This window comes from Pseudopipra pipra, chromosome 4, assembly GCF_036250125.1.
Source record: "Pseudopipra pipra isolate bDixPip1 chromosome 4, bDixPip1.hap1, whole genome shotgun sequence".
Lineage (NCBI taxonomy): Eukaryota > Metazoa > Chordata > Aves > Passeriformes > Pipridae > Pseudopipra > Pseudopipra pipra.
In genome coordinates this window covers 70,531,041-70,553,680 of record NC_087552.1, presented here as the reverse complement: position 1 = coordinate 70,553,680, position 22,640 = coordinate 70,531,041, and the positions used below count along the sequence as shown (strand labels likewise).

At 48.5% G+C, this 22,640-nt stretch overlaps 1 protein-coding gene across 5 annotated transcripts; it reads right to left on the bottom strand.

Annotated features, from left to right (window-relative positions):
- Positions 1 to 10,218: 10,218 nt before the first annotated feature.
- Positions 10,219 to 18,785, bottom strand: THNSL2 (threonine synthase like 2). Of its 5 annotated transcripts, none has more exons than XM_064653513.1 (9): positions 18,631 to 18,785; positions 17,832 to 18,056; positions 16,948 to 17,142; positions 16,529 to 16,681; positions 15,624 to 15,854; positions 14,626 to 14,774; positions 11,822 to 11,947; positions 10,810 to 10,949; positions 10,219 to 10,702 (listed from the first exon to the last, which is right to left on the bottom strand). In XM_064653513.1, exons 2-9 carry the CDS (start codon positions 18,052 to 18,054, stop codon positions 10,468 to 10,470), a joined length of 1,452 nt encoding a protein of 483 aa, XP_064509583.1. In that variant the 5' UTR covers positions 18,055 to 18,056; positions 18,631 to 18,785; the 3' UTR covers positions 10,219 to 10,467. The 5 variants fall into 5 exon arrangements, with proteins under 5 accessions (XP_064509583.1, XP_064509584.1, XP_064509585.1 ...); XM_064653514.1 differs by having other exon boundaries at positions 17,832 to 18,059; positions 18,631 to 18,777; XM_064653515.1 differs by lacking the exon at positions 18,631 to 18,785 and adding an exon at positions 18,139 to 18,331 and having other exon boundaries at positions 17,832 to 18,059.
- Positions 18,786 to 22,640: the final 3,855 nt, after the last annotated feature.

The following is a 22,640-nucleotide window of genomic DNA, read 5'->3' as shown; positions in this document are numbered from 1 at the left end:
CCACTGGTCTCAGGCACTGGCAAGGAAAAAGTCACTGCTCGTGTCCAAAACTGCTGGGAGAAACTCTTCCCTGGGAGCATCTTTTCGCACACAGGGAGGCACTGGGCCCCCAGAGGAGGAAACCCTGTGACAGGGAGATGATCCCACCCCACCACCTCCCCAGGCACATGAGTGCCATGGGAAACCAGGTGGAAATGAGACAGCATGAGCTGCATCGAGTCACCAAACCTGATGGAGCTCAGCCTGGGAACAGCCTGTGGAAAGCAAAGCTGCTGATTTTCTGATTTTCCAAGCTGACCTACCAATAGCAAAACCATCAAAGTGAGAGAAACATTCCTGAGGTCTGACCCAGCATGGCAAAGTCAAGGAAAGATTCCCACTGAACTCAACAGACAGTGGACCGCGGCCACAACGCTTACATGTAGCCAAGATTTATTTAGTATTTTTCCCCATGGTTTTAATCAAGGCTTCATCCCAATGGGGCTCCATCTCATCCTGCAACAAGGAAGTCAAATTTATCCTACAGAGTCATTTTAACACAACAGATAATGAAATATACAGAGGTAGAAACATTACCGTGTATGTATATATATAAAAAACATGTATATATTTTATATACATACAAATAACCTCTTAAATGAGAGGCCAGCGTAAAAAACAATCAGAGTAAACATTGTAATAATTTTAATTATGCAACATATTCTGCCTAACATATTTATTTTTAATGGCAGTCATTTTAATAGCTCTAAGGCCCTGAATTAGTCCAATATGTTCTTAACTGCGTTCACTTTAAATACAAATGCTAATGACTTTTCCAGAGGGTCCAGCACTCTGGATGAGCTTGCTGCACACCAGTATATTCTTCTTAACATGTTTACTTTTAATAACAGGCTTAATGATGCACTCAGGGCCTAATAACCACATTTAGTCACAAAGAGAAAAACCAGCTACAAAATACTTTCTCTAAAAACTAGGCTACAGGGGATTGCCGCGCCATTTCAAAGCCACACCATCCTTTAATGTGCCTACCTGTGTTTTGGCTCTGCCTGCACCCAGGCTGGGGACCCTGGCCATGGATGAGCAGCCTTGATTGATTTTTGGAGCTGGTTTTGGGGTGACCTGGGGGCCCTGTGCAGCAGCTGAGCCATTTGGGGTAAAGGACCACCGTTTAATTTTTCCTCACCTCCTCCCACCCTCAATGCTCAGCAGTGGATCTGAGGAGAAATACAGGGCAAGTTTCAAAGGAAGGTGTTCCTGGGCTTCAGCAGAGGCATCCTGGGGCTCTCACTGACATTGCCGGCAGAGACGTGCCAAAGGGAACGCGTTTGAAAAGAATCACACCCACCATCCATTAAAAAGAAAACACAACAAAACACCAAAAAAACCCCCCAAAAAAACAACAAACCAATAACAACAACAAAAGCCTAACTCCTACCTTTGCCTTTATGAGAGCTAGAAACACAACCAAATGAAGAGGCAGGCGACCGCCGCTCTCTCCTTTCATGCCCAGATCAACCCATTGCCGTGAGCCTGCAGCCCAGGCGGCCCCACTTGTGCCTCAGCCCTCCTGGCTGGGTCTGGGGGTAGGCGGGACCCCCAGGCACATCCACCCCAGCAGAGAGGTGCTTTCAGCTCCCAAAAAGAGAGATTCACCCAGCGGTGTGGCTGGCAGGGCTTCTCTCCCTGGTCGTGCCCGGACTTGTCCAAGCCCAGACCTGTGTCCAGACCTGTGAAATCTCACGAGCTGGAGAGATGCCCAGGCTGCTTCCATGACCTGTGGGTGAAGGACCAGCCCAACCCATCCCTTTCCATCCACAGTTTGGAGGGTCACCCCATGGGGTGCCACAGATGTCCCCAGCATGTGGCAGGCTCACAACAGCGTGTGCTGGCAGGGCTGGAGATACCCCAGGGGCAGCATGCTTCTCCCTCCCTGCAGGAGCATCCCGGGGTTGCATCTTGCACCAAAATACCTTATGGTTTATGTCCTAAATATAACCGTGGCAGACTTTGCCAGGCTTCAGCTCCACTTGCATGAAAAGCATTTGCAAGGCTTGAACCATCTCTGGTTTTTCTACCTTCTGCCCCAGGGCCCGAGCGAAACAGGGAGGGTGGAATCCAATAGCATGTTGTGCATAAAAAGATTATGCCAAAGATAACCTTATTGCTAATAATAACCCTGGAATCCGATCCTGTGAATAGGCCCTATTGAATGCTTGAACACAGGCATTCCTCGGTTAGGTTTTTCTGCCTACAAATATTTCACTTCAGTCTTTAAATACTAATCACAGAATTCAGACGAAGGGGTTTTTATCTTCAAAGTGCTGCAGAAAAAAAAATTAAAATTAATTCATTAATCAGACATAATTAAAGGGCATAAAATATGCCTTTCTCCAGCGCAGGAAAACAACCAACACAGCGTGAAGCCATCGCAGGGACTCCAAGCATCTTTCCCACCGCGAACGTGATTTTCCCGGAGCGGCGCCTGGGCAGTAGCCGTGCTTGTTCCCAGCAGCTCTGCTCAAGCTGTCTTCCTGACATGTGTTAGGCTGTATGTCTGCCACGCAGGAAATAGGGTTTGAAGCTCACAGCCAGGAGCAAAAGCTGAGATTGAGGCTTTAATGAAGTTGGGATTGAGTGGCTAGGGTGGTTCAGTGAAGCAGTAAATGCAAACACATTATCACCTGAGAACTTGCTCCAATTTCACACCAATTAACTAGGAATGAGAGAGGAGGGCTGGGGCTGGCTGCAGAGATGGCTGATAATCCTGTGAATGGGCAGAAATGGCTCGAACACCGACGCGCTTGTGCCAAAACGAGTTTGTTAGATAACGCCGGTCCCGGCAATTTTGTCTTGGGGAGGGAGCATGTCATTACTGGAGCTGCTTTTATTAGCAAATATTAAAAACATTTCCCGAAATGCAGATGCCCGTGAGGGAAGCACGGGTGGAAAAAGTAATAAAGCAATAGATGATTATTTTATTTCTCTGCCAATGTGTCACATCGCAGGGGAAGGGAAGGGGCAAAGGGAAAGGGAAGGGGAGAGGAGGGGTGGGATGCAGAGGACTGTTAAAGAAAAGTCAGCAGCTCATGAAGGGGAATATCCCACCCTTGAGGAGACCCTCAAGATGCTCAGCTCTGGATTTGGGGTGGGTTTGATTTTTAATCAACTGCCAGCAGATGTAGGTCCAAACAGGACCCCAAAACTCACCTTGGCAGCAGTGATGGGGCCCATCCCTGTCCTCTCCATCTGCACTCAGGAGCCAGTTCATCTTCACTGCATTTTAATATTTGAGTTATTCCCAATCTTTTTGGCTGTTGGGATTATTTCCATTTTACGAGTTAGGATGGAAAAAAAGACAGCAGCTTAGAGGAAGTGCTATTAAATGGATTTCTACGGATTAAATACTAAAACAAATCACATTCTCGGTGTGCCAGGCCCCACATTACCCCTTCAGTAACTGCAGGTTTTGATGTCTGTGAGCAACCAGACTGATCCTCCAAACTGCATCAACCATGAGACATCCTGTAACCAGCAGGCTGAACCAGAATAATTTCTTGAATTTAGATGAAATCTTGTTTTCATTTTAAAATGCATGAGTAATAAAAAGGTTACTGCAAACGCAAAGGCAAGGACCCCTTGCTGAGTTCATGGTGACACAACAGGCTGGAGAAGACCTCAAGAGAAACCCTGTATGCATGGTTAACCCTGGGGAGGGCCTGTGCCCCAAGAGGGGTCCTCAGTGCTGCCCCAGCTCTTCCAGCAAGGAAGCATCCGGGAAGCTGTGTTGTCCCTGAGAGCCACCTGCCTCGCTCTTCAGCAGGGAGCTCCAGAAAAACAATTGCAAGAAAGGTGCAAACAGAAGGAAAGAAGTCACTGTGCTCCTCTCACTCAATATTGAATTACTCCAGCCTACAGGAGGGATTGAGACATCTCCCTTTAAAGTGTTTTCCCTGGTGATGGAGGATGGATAGGCAGCAAAGGACCAGGATAAACCATAATATACTAAAAAACCCCAAGTATGGTCCACCTCACTAAAAGCCAAGGAGAGTGATGGGGCTGGCTGATGACAATGCCTCATTTCTGAGCAAGGAGGGCCCTGGGTGCTCCCTGTCCCACTGTGAGCCTGATTTTCAGAATCCTGTTTACTTCAGGTGTGAATTCCCCTCTGTACAGGCTTGAGAAGGTGGAAAAAGATGTGGCTTAAATGAGCAAGGGCCAGCAACTGCCAAGCTGGATGCTGGGGGATTCTTTCCCCCAGGGCAGGTGGAGTGGGGTGCAGGGGGACACCTTGTTCCAGCTGTTCCAGCCATGGGAAGTGGGGATTTGTGGTTCTTCCCTTCTTGTGGCATGCAAACCACTCTCCCAAGCAGGAAATCTCCCGTTCTGTACACAACGGTGCACCCAAGCCCCGGTGTAAATCCACAGGGCTCTTCCTGTCCACGCTCTCCAGCCTGTAATTATCTTAAAGGCAACAATTAAAACTATTGAAACACATGTGATGGGTTTAGGGAGCATAGCTTGGCTAATCCCCACAAGCATCCCGGAGGAGCGGAAGCGAGGAGTTCCCAGGGTGCTGGTGCTTTGCTGGGCAGGTGAGGACCAAGTGGAGCTGCAGGGGACCAAACTCAGGGTGAGGAGTTGGCAGCAGCCTGGTCCCCAGACAGTGTGGGACACCTGGAGTCATTCATGTGGCAGTAACCAGGCTGGTGCCAGGGGCTGGGTGAGGTGCAGGAGGGTCCCCCAGCTCCTCACCCCATCTTGACACTCCCCAGGGTCACACGGAAAGTCAGTGACAGGAAAGACCCCCATGCCCAAAACCTGCTTTTTTGGTTAAAGCTCTGATTGTAAACTTCTGTGGCAAAAATGTCACCTTCCTTTTTCCATGTTGGACCAGGATTTGGGCCTATGTCAGACACCAAAATAATACCATGTTCAGACACAGCCCCTTCTGCCTTCCCCATCATTTACTGCAGCATCCCACTGCTGTTTCATATTAATGTGCAAAAGGTTCTGCAAATATCTGTGATGTTCTGCTTATGGAGTCCCAAAGCAAGAGCAAAGAGATGCATAGTGAAAAATCGCACAAAATATCACTGTCCTCCTTTGCTCATCACTTCTTAATTTGTTTGTTTTGCAGGAATCATTATTTTTGATGCTTTTCTGAACACACCATGCTCCTGGAGGGTGATTATATGTGATTTTCTACTCTGCTTTCTTTAAGAAATAGTTCTAACCTGTCCTAGAAATGTTAAAGCAGCTTTGGGAGCCTGAAAATGCAGCAACTACGGAGCAAAAAAGAGAACACAAACTCTTTGTTCTCAGTATCTTGTGATCTTAAAGTGCTCGAGGTGATCTCAAGGGTGTCAGGGCAAGGACAAAGCCACTCAGGGCAGCCACTGGCTCCTCTCTTTTCCAGCCCTCTTGCTCCAGTTAGGCTTTTTATCACCTTTTTGTGATATGGTGTTCTAAAGATTTCTAAAATTTCCAAAATTTCTAAATTTTCTTCTTTTCCCAAAACTCACACAAAATTTTAACCACTTGGACTAAAAGTGAGTAATTTTGGTTTTGCCTTCAAAATACTTTTTTTATAGTTTGTTGGTTTGTTTTGTTTTGTTTTAAGATTCTGCTCAAATTCCCTTTCAATTAAGTATTTAACTTCTGAAGGCTTACTTTCTCCTTTTTTTTTTTTTTTTTTTGCTTTTCTCTTCATGCTTCTCCTTCCTTTCTCACTTCTAAAATGCAATTAACTGGGGGAAATCCTCTTCTGAGCCACTTCTGCTGCTGCTAACACAGACAGCCCCAAGGATGCTCCCAGCCCTGCGCTCCCCTCACTAGGAAAGGAGCCTGCAGAGTGTCGCAGACCCCCTCCCACGTTCCTGGCTCCCTGTGGGTACCTGTCCAGCTGTATCAAAATCACAGGACAGACACAGCCACTGGGCTAGAAGGGATAGAAAAAAACGTGGCAAATCCAGCCTTGGGTTGACAGGACCCCAAAAGGGCCCACAGCTCATAAGTTGCACAGCAGATGGCAAATGTTTCTTCATGTATTTCTTGATTAACAGCAGCATTTTAGATAAGTGAAGACCAGTTGCCTTTGAGGGTAGAAATAACATTGGGCTGAAGTGTCATTCGGTGTCGCGGGCACATGGCAAATTTTATTTGGGGGTTGCTTTCCATCACGTGAGCATCTGACATTTTATTTGCATTTCTAGAGGGCTTTAGCACTGAGTTCCTATTTTAAGCCGGGAAAGGGAGAGGGCAGCAGGGCTGGTGGTAGCTCAGGTTTCCCTGGGAAGCACACCCTGAGCTGGGAGATTAATATTGATGACAGGAGCAGCACATGGGTGGGGATTTACAGCAAGAGCAAAAAAACCTGGGGAAACCAAGAAGCGAGAGGGATGGACTCCTATCTCCAGACTCTCAGATCAAGATGTGCATAAACCAACGAGTTTCTGGGCATGGTGAACACGGCAGTGTGTTGTTCAGCAGCCTGTGCAGCGCCCGGAGATCAAACAAAGTGATCTCCTCTGCCTTGAAAATGCATGAAGCTGCAAGATCTTAAGGGCAAATAAACTTACTTTGATTGCAGGGCTGGGATCTTGGAAGTCGCATTCCTTTAATTTCCTTGAGCTGGTTGCTTTCCCCGTGAAGGACATGTACAGGGAGGTGAGTTTTCAATGGAAACTGGTTTTGCCTCATTTTCCACCTCTCTCCTGTTACAATGAAAGAAGCGCCGAGCTCCGGAGGCCTGCCTGCCTCTTTCTATGCAGACAGAAAGGGCTGGGTGTCTGTGTTTAATTACAGCCTGAAATAACTGCATTTAAAAGACAACAGCAAGCTATTTAATTAATACTTATCATTAGCACACATACAAATGCCTAGCAGCAAATTGCAACAACAAAGCAAGTCCTTCTTTATTTTTTTTCCTTGCACATGGGATAAATTAATTTAAAAAAAAAAGTAAACAAATTATTTGCACTAGGTTTGAAATTACTTTTATGGAGTGAGAGTACAGGGACAGTAGGTATCACTCCAGGAGAGCAGAGATGACTGAGAGCAGAGATGTCTAAGGGCAGGCTTCTCAATCTCCAGTTTTTCAATCTCCAGCTCTCCTGGCCAAGAAGCTTATCTTCATCCATCCATCTATCTATCTTTCTATCTCAGCATTTACACTGGGCTCATCCCCATGTCTGAGCGCCTACTTGTCTTCATACCTGTCCATAAATTACACGGCACCCCCAGGGCCTTATAAATAATAATTCAACTCCCAAACCTTCAGAACACTGTTTTAAAGCATTGGCTTATAATTCACCACGTTGTGGACTCCTCCTCCTAGCTCATAAATGTGACACTGGAGCAGAGGGACGTGGCAGCCCAGTCAGTGGAGTAATTGCCTCCAAATCTGTTCCCTGGGTGGGAGGGGTGGGCTGGGTGGCCACAAGTTGGAAGGTGGGGATGGACATTGTGGCAAAGCACAGGGGAAGGGTGGACTGCTCTGCTCACGGGAAAGAGCATCCTCACCTGCAGCACGGGATTTGATATTCCTCTCAATTTTGTTTCAACCAGTGCTGCAGTCAGCCAGTCATCCCATGTACCCCTTTAATGAATAGCACTCTTAATGGCACTATTAATGACTGGAGTGATGAATCACAGCTTGGCTCTGCTCCTGAAGTCTCCATGGGACTCAACACCAGGTGACAACTGCAAGCTCGGAGGCAGATGGCTTAAAGGGTAGACCCCATGAGTATCCAGATAGATCCCAAGACATTACTTTCTCCTCAAGATACATAGGAGTTAGGAACACATCCCAGCCACGCCCCTCAGTGTGAAGGATGTCCTGACCTCTGGGGGAACATGGGATTCCCATGGAGTATGGCCACTGGTTCATAGGCATCACTGTCTCCTGGATCACATGTGTCAGATCTCCTTGCGGTGAGGGACCTGAACTCGGAATTTTTGCTGAAGAAAAGTGTGATCAGCTGATGTATGAGGTGAACTATTTGACAAGTCTGTCCTGGATTTGTGATCAGCTCTGGAAGGGGCAGAACTAATATACTGTTAACATTGGGAGCGTTTCAGGCTGCCAGAGACTGCAGCCCCCCAGCAGTGTTGGGTGAGGAGAGACCACTTTTCTGCATGACTTTCCTCCCTCCATTTTCCATCTTTCCATCAAACCAAGCTGACCTTCCCTCTCAGCCAGAGACCTGAGGATGAGTGAGCAGAGCCCCAAGCTCCTGTTTTGGGGACAGAGTGTGAGATCCCAGTGTGAGCGGCCACAGATGCCATGGTCCCGAAGCAGGGTGGGACACAGCATGCCCAGGGGGCCAGGTTCATTCCCATATCCCAGGCACTGGCCTGGCATGTGCAGCTGTGCATTTCCCCCTGTGGGAGTGCAGCACCCCCTGCAAGCTGAGCTTGTCTGTGCTCCCTCTGCCTTGGCTCCAGGCATGGAACAGGCTTTTCCTGCTGTGCTTCTGGCCCAGGGATTGCAGAGAGAGTTTTCGTAGTGTCATTCCCCCCCAAAAATCTGATACCCCATAGGGGTATCCTCAGGGATGGTTGAGAATTAAACTCCTTTTCGCCCTTCCTGGGCATTGTCTGCAGCGAGGCCAGACCCTTTACCCATCCTACGGCTTCAGGGCATTGGGATGGGAGCATGGAATGTATTCATCAGGTTTTCTGCTTGCAAAATACACCAGGACCTTGGCAGGCTGTGAGTCCAGCCCCACTCACCCATCCTTCCCTGTGTTCCCCAGTGAGGGGTCCGGGTCTGGCCCCTTGCCCTCCAGTCTCCTCCTCCTACTCCAGTCCTGACCAGACAGCTGGGTTTGCAACCTCTTGCTTGGATGTGGAATTTCAGGCCTCTCCCCTCTCACAGGGTGTCTTAAGCTATGATTAAGAGCTAAATTACAACTGGGCAGCCGTCCCCGGCTGAGAGCCGCAAGATTTGGGGAGGCAGCTATTAAAGGTGGTGGAGTCCACTGAGCATAACATCTGCATCAACCAGAGGGGATCGTGGGGCCGAATGGAACCAGAGGGTTTCTCACTGGCACCCCCAGTGACATGCTGCACCACCCCCCCACCCTGTGCAAAGCCATCCTTCAGCCTCGTGAGGCTGAGGTTAAGGTGCTGCTTAAATAGGAGGTATTTTGCTGGTTTGGCTGTTAAAGAAGGGTGAATGATGGCCTTGTGGAGCATCATTCCTGGACTCCACCACCATTTTCCTCCCAGCTCCTTGATCCATGCAAGTAGAGCCGTTAGCATTAAAAACATCCAAGCGCTGTGATTTTTTTGCATAATTTTCAACTAAGCTGTTTCCCTCACCCACATTAATTGGGATGGGGCAGCCTCAACCCCCCCATCCTGGAGAAGGCACAGGTCCCTCCTCTCCTGCAGGGTTTCAGTGGGATGGAAGAAGGTGGCACGGGGCCGGTTGTGCCGGAGGGAGCCAAGGAAAAGTCTTCCTGAGTGCCAGCAAGGCAGCCCAGGCAAAGCTTCCCACTCTTCCCGCACATTCTGCAACATCCCAAGCTGAATCACTTCACAGAACTTACTTTTACCCTGTTAAATGCCACTAAACCTTCAAATTAATCCTCCCATTACAGGACTTCTTTTGATGTCAAAGGGGGAATTTTTTTTGATGGCAGAGGGGGATTTTTCCCCCCGGTATAATTATTCCTATTTTTCTTTCCCCTTTTTTAGGCACAAGAGATTCCTGCCAGATGCATGACTTGTGGAGGCAGCTCCCACACAAGGTATTTATATATTTATATGTATATGATGGGAACGTGGTATTGAATGACCTGAAGTTTCAGGCAGAGGATAAGGGGAATTTCCCATTTCCTACTCGTTACAGTGGAAGTTGCCCGGGAAGAGTCTGCAGCAGGACTAGGACCAAAAGCCCTGAGATAAAGAACTGCTTTCCAGTGCTGTAAGATAAGCATGTCCAGGGAAAACATCTGCCATTTAACACTATAATTGAGCAAGTTTCAATGCCTGGGAATGATCCCTGCCACTGCCTAAATTACAGGGATGGGTAAGGTGGATTAGCTCCAGTCTTGCATGTGTTTCCCATTGAGCATCTTGGGTATTACTGGGATCACTGGGCTGAACATCCCAGCACGGAGCCAGAATCACTGGATAAAGCTCATGAAGCAGTGGGTAGTGCTAAGGAAGCTTTCTGTAATAGCCAGTAAAGATGGAACAGGCAGGTCAATCCAGAGTTTCAATCAGATTTTATGAATTATTAGGACAAAGGGGATACAATTGCAGAGGTCTTTACTAAAAATGTTATGAAATAGTCCATATACTTCAATGGGGAAGTGCATTCTTGCTAATAAATCATCGCATGGAGGCTCCCAGCATAACATGGGGCTTTCCTGGGAACAAAGAATGAGCCCTGGGAGGCATTGACCAGCTGTGCCCAGTAGCTCAGGTCTGTGTGACTACCTGCCCCCTGATCCTCCACTACCCCAGGGGTGCAAACTGACTCCCACCCTCTGCCTCCCACCGCTGTGCCACGGCTCCAATCCGCCCCCGGAGCACCTGTGCCCAGTCCTGTCCCCGCTCCAAGGGAGTGGACCTGGTCTCCATTGTTGTCAGGGCAGTGATTTCAGGGGGGATCTGGGGAACCAGGCCAGCTTGGAGCACGGCATCCTGAAATTTGGCTGCGGAGGCTGGAGCTAAGCAACACCGGGGAATGCTGCAAAGGGAAGAAAAGCAAGGAAATTGGGATGTAAGCAAGCCCTGGGCTGGAGATACTGAAAGAACAAGGGGATAGTGATGCTCCAGTCCCCAACACTCCCTCACCTGTCTGGCTGAGAGTAGTGGTAGTGAGCAGCCACGGCGGAGTGGGGGCACAGCAGGTACTGGTTTTCCTCCCAGCAGCGCCGCATGGCTCCAACAATATCCTCGTCGGAGGCTGAGCAGGATCTCAGGGTCTCAGAAAGCTGTGGGAATCAGGGAGGCTTGTTTTGCACAGGGCATCAGCCACAAGCACTCAGCAAAGCAATTCAAAATAGGGAGGCTGGAGGATGGAGCTTCCCAAGGACTGAAGGAAGAGGGGTTGCTGCAGCACTGCTGGAAACAACCATGGGGACAGAGTGTGAGCAAGGGTTTTCCATCCACAGGTGCTGCGAGTGTGGGTGGAAAGGAGTCGAGACTCAGCTCAGCTCTTGGCTGCTATTTCCATGCTCTGAGGGACTTGTAAAACCCACCTCAGTGTAACAGCTCTTCTTGCTTTTAATAAAATCATTACTTAGTATTTATCTTGCTGCGCAAGCAGGAGTAGGCACCAGGCAAAGGATCCTCCTCCCTCCTAGTGAGGGACAGTGATTGGGAATTTGGATGGGAAGAGGCAAGGCTTTGCATCTGGCCCTCTCATAGTTCATATCTTCGGTTTTCTCTGGTATCTCTCTCTGTGTTGTGCTCCCATTTGCCATAAGAGTGAGGCTGAATTGCAGCACCCAAGTCATCAGACCCACTCCCAAACGCTCAATTTGTGCCAGCATCTGCTGCACGATGCCTCGGTGCATGGCCAAGGATGGGGTGGTTTCAGATCCTAACTAAATAATTGTAGGCATTCATTAAATTAGTTTTGCAAAGAAGAAAGAGCTTTTTAAAAGAAAAAATAAAATTTAAAAGCAGTTTTTAACATCTCAGTGCACACACATTGATATAAAACTTCTGTTCTGGCCTCACACGTAAATTTTTGGTTGGAAGCTCTCCACTATGATTTTTTTATTCTGTAAATGAGTTGAAAATGGTAGTTCTCCTTACACACAAACACACATACATAGTGTTGTGTGTGTCAGGAACTGACCTTTCTGTGCAAATCCTCCGGCAGCTTTAGCCTTTTTGATGTGCTGAATCGCTCCATCAGCGTTTTTATCAGGTTGCTGTCAGAGCCTGAGAACAGCCACAGGATCCTCTCCACATTGTAAGGCTCCTGGGAAAACAAAGCAATAGGTGAGCAGTGGAAATTCAAGCATTCGTCTCAGGGGAAGAGCACCTGTGTTGATTCTCTGATGTCTCCGTAGGGTTGAGGTCCTACTGCTGAGTTTTTCTTGGTGGCAGCTGGCGTGGGCTTTTTGTCTTCCCTTTACTCACCTACATCCCAAGACAAGTCTTTGGGAACATGATGTCTTTTGGACCTTTGACCTGTTTGACAGTGACCATCAGATTAAAACAGAAAATGCAGGGATAACTGATGAATCAACAGTGTGACCACATCTGTACAATCACCATGATGAACCCAGGCTAATAACACACTGTGAACTGGAGAACCAGAAATATCCAGCTGTTTACTCAGTGTTGCAGATGCTGAGTGACTCACAGTGACACCCAGCTCCCTGCAGGGCTGGTTGATAATCTTTGAGAACTTATAGGGCACATATAGGGCCTGACTGGCCTGTATGGCTGCGTAGCAATCAGTGTTGCAACACCACAGCAGAGCTCTGTGCAAGACCATAGAGGAGGGTCACAAACCAATTTCTCTTCTCCCTGTCTCATCCCTGCATGTTTACAAGCACTAAGAAACATTCATCCAGTGGTTTGGCTGAGATACCTTGTAGAGACAGACAGGACAAGGAACATCAACTCACAGAGTACTCATCACATCTCCTGGGTTCAAGTGATGGGTTTGAATGAACTTTTCACATCTTTCTGCCTGTGACCTTTTGTCACTCCATCCTGTTCTACCTTGGAGAGTCATCAGGTCCTACTCAGACTTTTGTGTCCTCATCTGGGTGTCTTATGGCCCCAGTTCTGTCCTTCATCTTCCCACCATCACCTCCCAGAGCCTCTAATCTTCAGTTTAGCTGGGTGTTGCCTGCCCTTTGCTTTAGGTTGTCCCCTGTTTTAGGCTGTCCTCTGCTTCCCAACCTGGCTGTCCTGAGAAGCTACATGTCAGTGTGCCCTGGACTCCAACAACCTGCTCCCAGAAGCTCCTCCAGCACCATGCTCCTGACATCCCTTCTCCTGTCCTTCTTTCTGCGGCTCCCACATCCTTCACACATGCTTCCCCTTCACCCTCCATTCATGCCAGCCTTTTGGTTTCCACTACAGATCTCTGTGTTGACCAGTAAGCTGAACTGGGCCAAGACACTGATGCAAGTACTGGCCTTACCATCTAAGTAAGGCTTCTGCTTCTGTCCCAGGCCACCAGAACTGTCCAGGAGAACTTTGGGGCCCAATTTGGAGGACAGATCACACTGGGGACAAAGTTTTGGCGTGTGGACATGAGCTGTGTGGTGCTTCCTGACCTCAGGGCCAGAGAACATCCCCTGGTTGTCTTTAGGTGCTGCAAAGACACAGCACCTGCTGTGATTCTCCTGGGATTGCTCCTTACAAGGCTCATCCACACCAGACTTCCTGCTTCACCTGCAACTCTTTAGGCAGCATCTAATGGGAAAATTTTCTCTGCTGTACTTTAGGCTGCAGAAGAGGCAACCTAAAGAGGCTGTGCACTCTTCATCCTTAAAGGTTTCCGATACCCGAATGGAAAATCCCTGAGCAATCTGGTGTGACCTCAGGGCTGACCCAGCTTTAAACAGGCCCCAACTAGAGACCTCCTGAATTCCCCTCAAGAATGAATAGTCTCTTATGCTGTGGAAAAACTCGCATGGATGCTTCAGATGTGAGCTGAACAATGATGTCCCACGCAGGTGTGGAGAGGGATGTGTAGAGGGATACACCCATCCAGCTCCTCAGCAATCTCGGGATATCACCTTGCCTGACTGCCTGCTGCCATAATCCCAAAGGCTGGCACATGCCTGGGTACCTCAGCAGAGCAGTACTACTGAAGGGACATGGGCCCAGAAAGGAGCCCAGATACCCCTGGAGCTCTGAGGAGCTCCCCAAGTTCATGGCTTGGGAGGAAAGCAAAGCTGCAGAGCACAGCCTGGTGATAGGGGTACAGGGACTTAGTGACTGCAGAGCATGGCAGCCCCTCCAGGCTCCCGGGTCCTCCCAAGGTGTTTGAAAAGCTTTTGGAAAATCCAGGTAGCTTAAGGCCACAGAGACACAACACCAAGGGTTTCCCTCTGATCACTTGTTTGGAAGCAGATCCAATCCCTGAGGATCACAGGGTAGGGATGAAACGGGAGGTATTTGCTTCCAGGTGTTTGGTTTCTGTACCTCTACGACTTTTCTTTCTGAGGCCTTTGCCTGCCTGTTGAGACTTGTTTTGCTCTGAGCAAGCTGCAGACAGCCATAAATGAGGCATTTCTTCTGGACTTCCCTACCTTCTTCCTGGTCTATCCTCTTGCTCTTGGTGGAGCCTTTCAGAAGCGTCGACAAAACCCCTGAGACATGGTGGCATTTATAGTTCTGTAGTTGTCACATGTTGTGAAAGTGTCCCTCTCTTGCTAACCTTGCACAGGACAAAACCCCAGAAACACAGCACTTAACAATGAAGATCACAAAGTCAAGCCTTGAAAAGTGAGGAGGAGGGTATTTGATCTATCTCAGCTCAGCAGTCTGCAGCATAAATGGTTAATAGGAGTCACACCTCCTAATGCATCACTAAGAGGCACTGCCAGTGGCAGAATTATGCAGGTAGATCAGAGTAAAAGAAAAAAAATTCAATATTTGCTATTTCCCCATTTTGGCCAAGTCACTACATACCTGAATATCCATGGCTGATGCTAATGTAGCCTTCACGCTCTCTGCCACTGAGAAATCTCCATGTTGGACAGTCCTATGAATGATGTCATTGCTGTTCACCACGGCAACAACTCGAATTGGGAGACCCATTTTCTGGGCAATACAGGCAGCTGGGAAAAAACAGTGAAAAATAAATGTGTGCTTGGTGAAGAAACATCCAAAGGAAGTTTAGCAAAGGAGTCATTGTACAAATTGATTGAGCAACTGGCTCAGAAGCAGACACGAATGATATTCCCTGGTGGGCTCTGAGATATCTGTCCCCAGGGGTTTGGTAGAGCACCAGATTATAAAATCCAGGGATGCAATGCTCCACCTGCCATTGAACACTGACCTTTGGGCATTTCTATATTTGATGATGGATGGTTAGGGGATGACAGGTCAGGCAGGTGCTGTGCAAGCAAGAGAGATGAAGATTTTGAGCTTGTTAATGCTGCCTCAGATGGGCAACCTGGAAGTGCAGTGAATGTATCAAATCCTTTGTTGCTGTCATAAGACAGTTCTATGCCTATTTTGGGACAGAGGCAATCAAGGGCTCTCATTTAGAAGGCCAGATTATGCAATTATGAGTGGTTCTCTTGACCACACACTACCATGCAAACCAGAGTAGGACTAGGCAGGACTCCACACCTCTGTTAATGTCTCACTTAAGAAATCAGAGCCACAGTATTTTCCCTCTTTTCTTCATCAAACACATTCTGTCCTCTCCTAATGTTCCCATCCTCAAGACAGCTACAGTCATCATCAAAGGGTGGTTTGGGTTTTTCTGCACCTTGTAAATCATCAGTGACACCTAAATTGAGTAATAAGCATACATGAGTAATAAAATAAAAGTGGTTCTGAAGAAATCCTACCAGAGAGTGGGTGTTTTAATAAATAGCAATACCTAGTATCTGTGAAGTGCTTTTGGTCTATAGATCACAGCATTGTCTCTCTTATCTAACCTATCTTTTTCCCTTTACCTGTGATATTTCCTCCTCCTCCTGTTGGCACAACAATTTCCACCACTGGCAATGGGGTGGTATCCAGGGATGGGGCACACTGAAAGTAAGCATAGAAGAAGTGAGCAATCTGCACCATAATCCTACACCAGTTGACGGAATTCAAGCTCATCAAATTGTATTTTCTGGCAAAATCGTCATCAGCGAACAGTTCCTTGATGGGTTCATCGATTTCATCGCTGTTCCCATGAGCTGTCAAAAGGAGAAAGGAAAGATTAGATCTGCCAACAGCAGTGCATCAGGCACAAGGTATGTCTGCTCAGAAATAGGGGTTGGTCTCAAGCCCTGGGGTTTGCTGTGGCCCATCTGCCTCAGGGGCTGAGTGGCACCCTGTGGATGTCGGGTGGTTTCTGCAGACGTGGCACTCTGGGTTCCTGCTTATACCAAATATATATTTCCCAAATATGTATTTCCCCTTGTGAGATGCCAAGGTGAGACCTAGCTGAGCAGAAGAGTCCATGAGAACTCAAGCAGCTCAAGCACCCAGTGGTGATGCTGACCCATGGGGATGGCAAGGTGGTAGGGGATGGATCACACAGGAAGGTGAGAAGACAGAGGGCAGAGGTGACTCCAAATCCTTTTAGTGTCAAGAAATGGTGCTGAACTCAGTGTAGCCAAACACCAGCCACCTGCATGGAGGCAGCTCTGATCTGTGGCCAGGAGAGAAAGAAGCCTTGAACTACTTGGTCACCAAACTGGGGATGTCGTCTCCTGTTAGCAAGATGTCTGGGCATGGTGATGGCAATGACCTGACTGGCTACAGCTGCTAAAGCTGCAAATCCCACTGAATATCTCCCTGAGACTTTAAGGGTCATGGTTTTGACACAGCAGGGCCATAGAGAGGACAGTCCAACAGCAGTGCCAACCAGCAAAGACGTGGACATTGTCTTCAATGACGGTGGTCATCTGAAGTTCCTGTATCTGAGTGCAGAGCCCCTTGGGCAGCAGAACAAAGATGTCCATGTTCTTCTGCCCTCTCACACTCTCGATGGCCGAGCTCCCTGTGTCCCCTGAAGTTCCTGTTTCAAAGTGAGGAAGCACCAAGAAAAGAAAAAAATTGATGCATCAGTCAAACCTGCATTGCTGCACTTCAAGAAAAGACACAGAGATGCTCCATGAGATGTTTTTGACTAGAGAAGCCACCCTGGCATTGCCTGGAGATCACTCACCAGCCACCCATAAGGCAATACCACCCTGGGTCATCTGTGGGGAGGGCTGTGGGATGGTGGCTCTCAAGGTAAAGGCCTGACCAGAAATGTCACCCCCCACAAAGAGATATACTCACCCACAAGAATAGTGACGTGCTTCTGCTTTTTCTCCAAGAAATATTGCAAAAACTGCCCTGTGCAGGACAAGGACAGATCCTTAAATGCAAAAGTAACCCCGTGCCACAGCTCCAAAACATTCAGCCCATCTTTCAGCCTGGATAAATGGACAACATCCTTGTGCCCGAACCTGCTGAAGGCCCTGTCGATCAGGTCTAGAGGGAAAATGGTTAAAGGAGCTGTTAGATTGTTTTTCTGACCCATGGCTTCCTGCACCTGTGTTCTTCATGCTCCTGGTATCTTTCTGCACAACCAAAGACTCTCAGTTGCTGGAGTGGTGACAGACATCCAACAAGTTATTAGTAGTTACTAGGAATAAACCAACCCAGCTTCATGGTGTTTGATAACTATGCCAAGTAACCCCAGGGGATACTCTACACAATCAGAGAAAACTGTGCTAAAATATAAAATACAGGAAACCTGAGTTTTATCACTATGTGCTGTTGAGACAGAGGTTGCAGCTGCCCTCTAGTGGAGGTGACAGCTCTTAAATGTTGCAAAACATTAAAAATGTGATCTCAAGGAGAGCGCGGAGCAGCAGGAAGCCCTGGAGGGAGGGCAAGTCTGGAGCTCAGCAGAGCAGACAGGTGACCCAGCAGAGAGCAGGGTCACAGCATCAGCCATCACTACTGAAGTCACCACAATCCCTATTTGCACACAGGGAACACCTTTTCCTGCAAGGTGACAAAGGAGATCAGGGTACAGAAAGGAGCAGGCAATAGTGCAGCAGGCTCCATCCTCTGGGGGCCACGAGAGGGTGGGGTGTAGACAGGCAGGTGCATCTGAACACCCTAAAATCCTCGCGCACATCCCCGCGAGCAGCTCCCTGCATGGCTGCACTCACCACTGAGCGTGTTCCGTGGGACCAGGTCAGCGGGGATGAAGAGGGAGCACAGCTCCTTGACCAGCCCAGGGTAGCAGAGGCTGCTCCAGCGCCACAGGGTGTCCCTGTCCAGCGAGGGGATGTTCTGGGGCATGAACAGGCCCCCGTCGGGCGCGTAGCCGGAGAAAAGGGCTCCCTCGAAGTCAACGGCCCTCGTGCCGCCCCGTGTGCTGATGTACTCCATGGCTGCTGGGGAGGGACTGCTGTCACTGCCAGGGACCCAGAGCAGCCCCCTCAACTCCCTCAAAAACTTCCCCTATGGACACACAGAGCTCCTCAGGGAACAAACCACCTCCTCTCAGAAAAAGTCACAGGGAGCTGGAGCAGCGGGGGCCAGTGAGGGGCATGCGGCATTTTGCAGGGTACGGAAAGGCCGTCTGGGATTTGTGCCAAGGTGGCCGGAGCCTCCTCGTCTTGCTTTCCCTTCACCCTTCCCACCCTGCCCCGGAGACGCTTCCCGCCTGAGGAAAAGCCCTGACTGACGGCGCAGAAGCCGCTGCACAAGCACGTCATGTCTCTTGTGGGCTGTTTGCCAAAGCTGCAGCTTTTTTTTTTTTTTTTTTTTTTAAAAAGAAATAACTGTTTTTAGAGCAGGCTGATTCTGTTCAAAGGGGTTAAACTAAGGACAGGATTTGACACAGTGCAGGAACGGCTGAGCTAAATCCGCCGTGTTCACGCAAATCCGACCGAGCAGCCACCGGCGCTGCTGGAAGAGGCCATTTCCCACCCAGATCCCGTGAACTCCCACGACTGTTCTCACCTCAGGCACTTGGGCCAATGCTGCAGCCCCTCGGCAAGGGATGGGCAGCAGGAGAGTGAGCAAACAACCTGCTGCCACCACTTCCAACCCGGTCACCCTTTGCACTTGTGCTCACGGAAAATGTGTCCCCGTTGCAACATGACGATGTTCCCTGCGGAGCAGCCAGCAGAGACAGCCTCCCTGCACCGAGCCTGGGAATGGGAGTATGCTGCAGCTCAGGAGAAATCTAATTAAATATTAGAAGAGAGCTTTTAACATGAGGGTGATCAAGCACAGGACACAGAGGGCTTGTTGTCTCCATTATAACCCCAGCTGAGGAAACATATTGATCTGATGTAACTGTGAGCTTGGATTTCAATTTGAGATTGAACCTGCTTAAAGCAGGTTTTGGGTCAGAAACATCCTTGCAACGAAGATCAGTCTGTAAGTCAGCTGTGCAAAGGCAAGTGTTCAGCCTCCTAACAGCCCTGTCCCACCGACGGGGAAACTGAGGCAGGAAGGGAGAGGGGACACGTGCGGGATTGTGAAAAAGAAATCAGTTTTCCTTTGCAGGGAATGGCTGTGCATCCCTTTTCTACTTTTTATTTTAATACAATCAGTGCATTTTGAAGGGAAAGTTTGACACAGGACCAGTGGCTGCACAAACCCAGGGTGCAGCTCAGTGTGGGCTGCTGGAGCTTGAGTGGGGACTTCAGTCCAGGCAGGTAAGGTGCAGAGGTGCAAGGGATGGCTGATAACAGCCTGCCATGACCCAGAGAGCTTATGTCTGAAGCAGGGGACACATTGCCTGCCAAAGCACTGGAGTCTGACACATCTCTAACTCTGGGGAGTAACTGGAGCCACGAGAAAAGTTTCCAGAAGAGGGTGGTCCAGTCCTTGCCCTGAGCACTGACATAGAAACAGGCTTTTCTACACCCAGCATTCCAAAGGGCTGCTTCTGCAAGCTCCTCAGCAGGAGGTAGAAGCAGAACTTCAGGCTGTGGGCAAAGTTGCCCCTGATGGTGTTCTGCAGAGCAGGAAATAAACAGAAGCTTTTTAATAATTTATCTGAGCTCACACAGTGGGCAGAGCAGAGCAAATCTCTAGGAAATCAGCTAGGCAGGGAGCTACTTATCTATAATTATATAAATTATATCACCCAACCAGTCCATATCTCTCCACCATCAGGAGACCTCTGTGCTCAGCATTCCCCACGACATTGCAAAAATGAAACCTACTGTGACCTCCCTGTACCTGCAGACACCACGTCCTCATGCCACACTGGCATGCTGTGGGATGCTGACCCTGCAATGGGGGTCTGTGCACATCCCAGATGTGCATCCAGGTCCTTTCAGAAGGTGCTAGAAAAAAACAGGTACGGGGCTGGACCTTGTTCGTCAGGGATGGCTCAAGTTTAAATTGATGGTTAAACCCCCCCAGCATCATCCCTGAAGTCATCGAGAGTTCCCAAGGTCATCTGACCATCTGATGTCTCCAGACCAGAGCCTCAGCTCCTCATCATGCTCCAGCGGTAGCTGACACAAAAACCTGCAAGTAGCACCTCTGGAAAAAAACAGTGAAATATTGGAAATAAAGAAAATATTAAAAGCTGCAGGATACATGGTTTGTCTCCTCTACTCTGACCTCTCCCCTCTCCCACAACAGTGTGCCAAGGTGAATTTAGGATTTTCCTTCCTTGCCCACACAGAGACAGAGCACACTTCAAGCTCAGCTCAGATTTAGGCTAGAACAAGGAAAGAATCAAATCCATAGGAAAAGCTGCACAATCTGATAGTTCTTATTTCCAGTGCAATAATTTAATATCACCAATGTGCGTCTGATCATCTCTGCAAGGGTCACCCAGCACATTTCAATGAGACCTCATCTGCTCCCACCACCATGCGACATTATGCCCCAGGGCATTTACTTACCATATGTCTAGTTCTTCTAATGTGTGTTTTAGCACAGCTAAAGAGATGACTTCACTGATTCAGCTAATTTTTTTTTTCTAAGTGAAGAGTTCATGCTGGGATCCAGGGACTGCTGATGTGGCAGCCACAGGTGAACACAGAGGAAGTGCCCTGGACACTCACTGGGATGACAGTAGAATTTAGTGGGAGGGCTTTTCCCATGCTCAGCCCCGAAATTTTCATGCATTTCATTTTAGATGGAGCTCTGAGCAATCTGGTCTCGTGAAAGGTAGTTGTAACAAGATGATCTTTAAGTTTGCTCCAACCCAGGCCATTCTATGATTCTATGATTCATTCTATGATTCTTTAACATTATTTTGAACTTTAAAAGAAAGGAGGAGAAGAGGGTGCTCGTGCACACCAGCCTGTCAGGACTCATCTACTGCAGCAACAGATCAAGGGCTGGAAAATGTAATAGCCTTTAATTAACCCGGTCTTACTCAGTACCTCCATATTCCTGCTGGTATTAGCACTCCCACTTTGGACCTTGTCTGTTCCTGAGAAGTTCATGCTCTTTGGACTCATATGTCAGGAATCAGCTGTATTTGCAAATCCCAGCTAAGGCTGCTGTCAGTCTTTTCCAACCTTTTCTTTTGTAGTGCATCAGTTTTCATCCCTCCAGACAGAATTTTCTCGGCCTCTTCACCTTCCAAAAGCGTGATGAGGACTGAGGAAGCAGAAAGGCACATATAACAGCAAGGAGACAATTTTTTCCTGCACAAATTCCCATGAAATTTCAGGTCTCAGGCCCAAGTGTTGCAGCACTCAAAGACAAGCACGGCAACACTCTCAGCTTCGTGTTTGTTGAGGCGCTTTTCCGTCCTCTCCAGCAATGGGCCCCCCTACATGTCCCAGGCACAAGCAGCGCTTTGGGTTCGGTTGCCCTGTCCATTCCCCCTGCGGAGCATCCCCAGGAGCTTCTCAGGAACGGGCTGTACCGGTGAATCCCATGTCACTAGATGGCGACAATGCCTTGTGTCCACGGAGGAGATGCAGAACTGCTGCCTCCCAAGTCTTTCCCTGCTCCCCAATCCAGCCTTTCCCACCCTCCCACACCTGCCTCCACCTTTCGGGCCACGGACATCCAGCAATCCCAAAAACAGCTGGGAAACATCTCCCCAAAGAGCCCTATTTTGGAGCTGAAGAAGAGGAGGCAAGGGCGAAGTTCTGGGGCAGGAGGTCAGGCTACGAAGCTGAGAGGCCTGAGCCAACAGAACGGCTTTTATCACCCTCCTTTCAGCAGGATCTCTCCTACCCCCAAGGAGACATTCAGAAAGAGGAACACAGAAAGGACCCCACCTTTCAACTGGGTCCAGAATGCACCAATTTTTATAAAAAAGCATCTCATAACCCTGAGCAGCACAAAAATCTCCCCATATCTCCCAGTCCTGTCTCTGCCCATAAGCTGTTTGGGGCCTGAAAACCACACACAGATAAAAGCCTTCGGACCTATAAGTGACCCAGGCGACACCAGGCAGGTTCAGTAAGGGGGTGATCAGGATATCTGGGGTTTTGCAATGCCATTTACTACCCCATACAGAGTACATCCCAGTGGAAAGTGCATTATGTTGGCTGAGAAAAATATATAAGCTCATTACAGGGGCTTGTTGAAGAAGTTAAATGTCCCATGCTCTCTCAGGCGCAGAAGTGTGAACTTTCAGAGAGAAAACAGGGAGATTCTAGATTTAAAAAAAAAAAAAAAAGGTAAGGGTTTGGAAGAAACCAAACTATTTCAGTTCTGCCTATCTCAGGAGCAGACTCACACGTTGGTCAGCTTTGGAGATCCACGGCATGAGAAGGGGGGCTAAGGAGGTTTGCAGAGTGTCTGCAGCTGCACAGGCAAATGCGCACCCAGAATCATTTGTTTGAGCCTCATGTCAAGGAGATATAAGGCAGAAATGCTCAACTGTAGATGAATTAAAGTGTTCAAAGATGCGCCTGATATAAATTGTCAGCATTTCAGCTGCCATGAAGCAGAACTGCCACGTGGGTCACCTCCTCTCATTATCAATGTAAACATAGAGACTTTTCCACGTCCACCTCTGGTGATTTTGCAGGGCA